Source organism: Octopus bimaculoides, chromosome 7 (assembly GCF_001194135.2).
Source record: "Octopus bimaculoides isolate UCB-OBI-ISO-001 chromosome 7, ASM119413v2, whole genome shotgun sequence".
Lineage (NCBI taxonomy): Eukaryota > Metazoa > Mollusca > Cephalopoda > Octopoda > Octopodidae > Octopus > Octopus bimaculoides.
The window spans coordinates 38,822,308-38,828,799 of NC_068987.1; the positions used below are offsets into that span (position 1 = coordinate 38,822,308).

Sequence of the window (6,492 nt, forward strand, 5' to 3'; positions counted from 1 at the left end):
TAGATAGATAGATAGATAGATATATAGATATATATATATACATACATATACATGTATGTATGTGTCTATATATATATATATATATATATATATATATATACGACGGGCTCCTTTCTGTTTCCATCTACTGAATCCACTCTCAAGGCTTTGGTCGGCCTGACACTTGCTCAAGGTGCCACACAGTGGGACTCAGCCTGGAACCATGTGGTTAAGAAGCAAGCTTCTTACCACACAGCCACGCCTGCGCCTAAATGAGGAAATTTTAATACTATTTAACAAATTCTCAACACGACCACGCAGAAATATATGCACGTAGATGTTCATATGTACGTCACATTTATACAAATCTTATTTATATACGGTTTGCACTGAAGAGCATTCTCACACTTTACTCTCAGTTGATCAAACGTTATTTGGAAATATAGTTATCTACGCGGTGTTGTTAAAGAGTATGAGGTTCCGTTAGACAACAACCTGTTCGGAAAATGACCTGTAGACAAATTGTGTTGTAAACATATCTTCAGTTTGATTAAATAACTGTGAAATGGCTTTTTAAAAAGCAGTCTTGCTTTGCAGAAGCAACGTAAATATTAAGGTTGTTTTGCTTCAAAACTTAGAAGCAAAGAAATAATTCACGGAATCTTTTTACTATTTCATATTATGGTTTAAGTAAGTATTTATTGATACAAAATTTTATTATTTCTGTTTGCTTAATTTTCCTAAACATTCCTCAAGTTCTTACTGCAAACCACCCCAAACGTATTTTTACAGATTCGCAAGTTTCTGAACAGATGTAGTTTTTCATGCCAGTTACGAAAATCACAATTTCTGAAGAAATAAATAATAAAAATGTTACGAAACTTTAAAGCCAAACTTTTTTGTAATTTTAGCCAGTCAGATCTAACCTTTCTCTTCACACTGTGGAGATATTACTGATAGTGCCATGCTTTTTCTTTTCCGTTTCTTTTTTCTTTTTGCAAAAATTGACAATTACATTAAATCATATTCTGGCTTACAATGCGTTTCTTACACATGCTTTTTAATTGAACTGAATTAAGCTTTGTAAGTGCTTGACTAAAAGAGGATTAGAAGCCTAAGAAGATGACAGCTTAAAATAGACCTGATAAAACATTGCGTAGAATTTGAATTTAAGAAGTGTTTTCAACGTCTTTCAATGATGGCAGGCGAATCAGACGTACAGTAGTTCGTTGTAGGATATAAATAACATTACCACTTGCTTATCAGGAAACTTGTAAGTTCGATCAAACACACAAACAAACTAAGATGAGTGACTACAATACCCTGCCTCCGCGTACGCGCGCAAAGTATTTGACGAAAATGTTTGAAGCATTTGACGAAAGAAAATTAAAACAGACTTTTTGCAATGAAATTTTGCGATACTAACCCTAAATCCTAACTCTGAACAGTAACCCAAAATCCTATCCCAAGCCCTAATCCTAATCTCAAAACGGTTGTGATTTTGGTAGCTAGAATGAAAAACTACATATGTGTACAAATTTTAAATAAAATTGTAAGCGGAAGTTTAAACCGAAAACCTTTCCTAACGATTTAATTAATACGCAATTAACGATTCAATTAATGCGCTATTAAAAATAATAGATGTGATTTGCAGAAACTAATTGCTAACCTCCGAGGCCACCTCCTATGCTTTGCAAAGTTGTTCGAGCCCTACGAAGGTCGCTACCCAGTTCAGGGTAACCAGCACCTTCGCATTCATCAATGGCTTTCTCCAAATGTAATCTATCTTTCCAGTTGACTGCTTGTTTGAGTTTATCACGTAAAGCTTTCGGTGACATTTTACCTGAGGCAATCATAAATAAATCATAAAATAAATTACAAAATTACCTGAGGCAATCATAAAATAAATAAACATTGGAGAGCGGGAAACAGTAATAATGTATAATTAAAGCAAATATTAAATTAACTGTGTTATTCACTAGTGGAGATTGTAACACACGCAATTCAACACATTACAAAAACATTGTGAAAACAATCTAATATTATATGTGCAGATGACACATAAAAATTGTTTCTTTGATACATAACCAGACATTTCTAATTAGCTCCTACCTTTTAATACTAAATTTACATGTCTTCAATGTGTAATGTACAGCGAAACAAAATTTATGTCAAACTAATAAATCTGGAATTGTTAAATGAAATTATTTTAATCCAATTAAAATATCTGATCCTTCGCTTTTATTGATAGTATTTGTTAGAATTTTCACATTATTTTGTTTGGGGGCATCAATTCTCTGTTTGCATAATAGTTGTTGTTTAGTTTTTAGAACCAAAACGTATTTAAGATTTTAATTCTTTCAAATATGTACAAAAAGAAAATTAATTACGGCATTAAGTAGAAAAAATTTACCAATTATGATTCAATGCAAATCGACTCTTTTAGAAATGTCAAAATATTCGAGTGAACCTAACCTCCAACTCCTCCTTCAAGTAGATCAAGTACATCTCTAGCTTCGTGTACTTCTGTTTCCAGTTCTGGAAAACCCGATGCTACACATTCATTTATAACGCTTTCCAAATGAGGTCTATCTTTCCATCTTACTGCCATCTTCAGTTTGCCACGTAAACTGTCAGGATTTTTTAGTCCTAACAAACCAAAAATATATTGACAATAAAAACACCTTTACTTTCCGTGAGCATTGTCATGTCAAAATGCTACATACTGGCTCGAATGTTTCCCTTATTCAAGGTACAATCAGGTTTATTTAATAAATACATTCACACAGTCCGATACGCAAGCACAATTTTATTTATATTAAAAATATACTCTGCATAAAAGTATACATCAATATACCTGTTCATGAAGACACTACCATCACATACACACACACTTACAACACACACACACACATACAGCACGCAACACAAACACACATACAGCACGCAACACAAACACACATACAGCACGCAACACAAACACACATACACACACAAACACACAAAACACATACATGTACACGCAACACTCATACATGTGAATATAATGTATTTTAATATTTCGCTCAGGTTTAGCGAGACTAATAATCTGGTGAACTCAAAATACATATGGTTCAGAACACAATGTTATATGAGTATAGAGTGGTAATAAAAAGAGATGAACCCGGAAAAAAACGTGGGGGGGGGGATGCATGTAAGTTATGTATATATATGTATGTATGTCTATGTGTATATGTCTTGTATAGATGTCCGATGGGAGTACACAAAAGTAACCGGAAACGTTCTCTGTGGGACAAGCCCATTGTAGTTCAGGCTTCCCCCGCTAGAAGCCACTTGATGCGACCCTCAGGCATCAGTCTGCCGACCGGCAGCATTAGGTCTAGTCCTTCTGCCACGTGGTACGTCTTTATTTTGCAGTGCTTCGCCCTTGTTCGTCGATTTTTGCGATGGCTGAAACAAAGAAACAGCGTGCTTCCGTGAAATTCTGTTCTCCGCTGGGGCAAACGCGGCTGAAAAATGTTCATGCTTCAAACAGCTTACAAGTACGCTACCATGAGCAAAAGACAAATTTGCAAGTGGTTTTCACGCTTTAGGAATGGTCACTTGTCACTTGTAGATTACCCTCGTTCAAGGGCGATTAGCTTGTAGATTAACCTCGTTCACATCACGAAAATTCATGAAGTGATCTTGAAGGATTGTTGTTGAACAATTTACGAACTTGTTGATATGACTCGTGTATGCTGGAGCTCCTACCAACGAATTTTGAGCGAAGAATTGCAAATGAAAAGAATTGCAGTAAAATTTATACCTTGCTTACTCACGGAAAATCAAAAACTGTCACGACTGCATGCGTGTTGTGAACTGAAAGAACAGTCAGAAGTTGATCCGAACCTTTTTCCGAAGGTCATCACTGGGGACAAAAGCTGGTGCTACGGCTACGAACCGGAAACGAAAAAGCAATCAAGTCAATGGAAGCATTCAAGTGCGTCAAGTGAAGTCCAATGACAAGACGATGCTGATTTGTTTCATTGGTATGAAAGGAATTGTCCACACAGTATTTGCTCCTCTTGGTTAAACTGTTAACCAAACATTTTACTTGACAGTTCTAAAGCGTTTTCGAGAGGCAGTGAGACGAAAACGCCCTGAACGCAAAGTGGAGAGTGATGGTTTCATCACGAGAATGCGCCTGCACACACTTCCTTGAGTGTGAGACAAGTTTTGCCAAACATGGCATGACCTCACTTGTTCACCCTCTCTATTCATCCGATCTTGTTTCTTGCGACTTTTTTCTATTACCCCGGATGAATAAAGTTCTTAAAGGAAAACATTTTGCAGATGTGGAAGAGGTGAAGAAAAAAGCCGACGGTGGCGTTAAAAGGCATCACTTTGCAAGAGTTCCAGGACTGCTTCGAACAGTGGAAAACGCGGCTGGATCGATGCATTGCTTCAAATGGAGAACGCTCTGAAGGCAATAAAAGCGTAAACATGTAAAACTGAGTGAATAATATTGCAAAATTCCGGTTTCTTTCTTTTGGTTATCCCCTCGTATGTTATGTATATGTGTAGCTATATATATATATGTGTGTGTGTATGTATGTATATGTGTGTGTGTGTGTGTGTGTGTGTGTCTGTATGTCTACACACCCAAAATTCTTTAATTGATTCTCTGTTTTGTTCGAGTTTTAAAACGTCAAGCGACACGCATGATTACACTCTGAAGTCAAAACACAAAAACGTCTAAGAACTGGGCTAACCACTACTTATCCCAATAGTTTGTTTCTTTTCTTATCTCTTAAACAATCTCGATGACCTAACAAACATTTCGTTCTTTCCCCCTTAATCCAACAATTTTGGTGATTGACATATATACATACTTAAGCCACACACACATGTGTGACTATATAGATAAACACATGCGCTAATACTCCTATCTTTGCTTTGTGTGTATGTGATTGTCCGAGTACATTTGTGTACAGGCGTATGTGTACGGGCGTATACATGCATTTTTGTACATGTCTGTGTGCGTGCGCGCGTGAGTGTGTGCGTCTGTGTGAATACAAGTATATATCTATATCTATATATATATATATATGTATATGATCGAGTGTGCGCGTCTACCCCTATATCTCCCAATATGTGCATGCTTTTTAATACTTTGGGATAGAACTTTCCAAAATTATAAACATAAACTTTCTCACTTATAACGCCTGCATGTACTGAAAATGTAACTTTCCCAAATAAAGTACACTCCATATTCAAGGCTCTGATGAAGCTATAGGATGTTATCCTGGAACTCAACTAAGAGTCTCCTACATCATAGAGCAGAAGCAGTTGTAAGCTAATGAAGTTCATTACATAACATTTGTTTTTTCCGGTGTCATCTCTTTAATTTCTGTGTAATTACATTATATTCATATTTCAGTAATTATGCTATTAAATTCTTGTCATATTTTCACGTCGACCCCTCACATAAATATTCATACATGCATTTCACTGATCCTCAGAACGTAAATTCAGTGGGAATCACTGACAACCACCTTGATATCAGTGTCAAAACCGTCCTGTGGTATTACAATGATGTTTTTATAAACAGATACCATGCACCACACAATTCCTTGCGTATGCATATACTTACATATACACACACGCACGCGTAGATATTAATACCGGCATACACGCAAAAATACAGAATAGTGCATGTATGTTCACAGAATGTGCATACGTTTGCATATCGTTTTTCTTTACATTTCAATGAAAAAATCATAGCAGTCTAACCTCCACGACCTCCACCTAAACTCTCCAGTGCATTTCGAGCTTCGCTCAAATCTGAACTGATCTCAGGATATCCAGCTTCTTCACATTCAGATATAGAACGTTCTAAACTTGATCTGTCCTTCTGCCGCATTGCTGCATTTAACTCGTCTCGTAATTTTTCGGGTGACTTATGATCTGTCATTGAAATAATTATCATCAACAAAGGTGGAAACAAATATATTTATATTTTTCATTTTGCTTTGGTGTATTTATTTATTTATTTATTTATTTTCTATTAATAGAAATTAATTTTGATATAAAATAATTTTAATAAAGACAAATAAAATAAAACATTCTCTTACCACACGCAGACTACTAAACTATTAAGGAAAAGTTGTTCTCTTAGACCAGGTATGTTTGTGTGATTAGGTTCGATTTATAACCACATGCTTTCCTCCAGTATCATCTACTATAGCTCTGGGCTAACCAATGCCTTATGAGTGAATTTGGTAGGCAGAAATTATAAAGAAACTTTTGTGTGCGCGTGTGTGTGTGTGTGCGTGTGTGCGCGTGTGTGTGTGTGGTGAGAGGGAGAGAGAGCGAGGGATAAGGATGGAGAGCAAGTGAATGTGAATGTGTGAGTGAGTGTGCAGATCATTTTTTCGAAGCTCTAACGATTTGCCCATCCTGCACCCTACATAATAATAATAATAATAATAATAATAATAATAATAATAATAATAATAATAATAATAATAA

The 6,492-nt window shown here is 35.8% G+C and overlaps 1 protein-coding gene across 1 annotated transcript in view; it reads right to left on the reverse strand.

The window, feature by feature from the left end:
* LOC106876157 (uncharacterized) overlaps nt 1-6,492 on the reverse strand; it is a 183,111-nt gene that overhangs the window by 143,420 nt on the left and 33,199 nt on the right. Inside the window, exons 19-21 of the mRNA XM_052969507.1 lie at nt 5,755-5,928; nt 2,455-2,628; nt 1,649-1,822 (exon numbers count right to left, since the gene is read on the reverse strand). Coding sequence (XP_052825467.1) covers nt 1,649-1,822; nt 2,455-2,628; nt 5,755-5,928 — 522 coding nt within the window. The remainder of the gene's footprint in view (nt 1-1,648; nt 1,823-2,454; nt 2,629-5,754; nt 5,929-6,492) is intronic.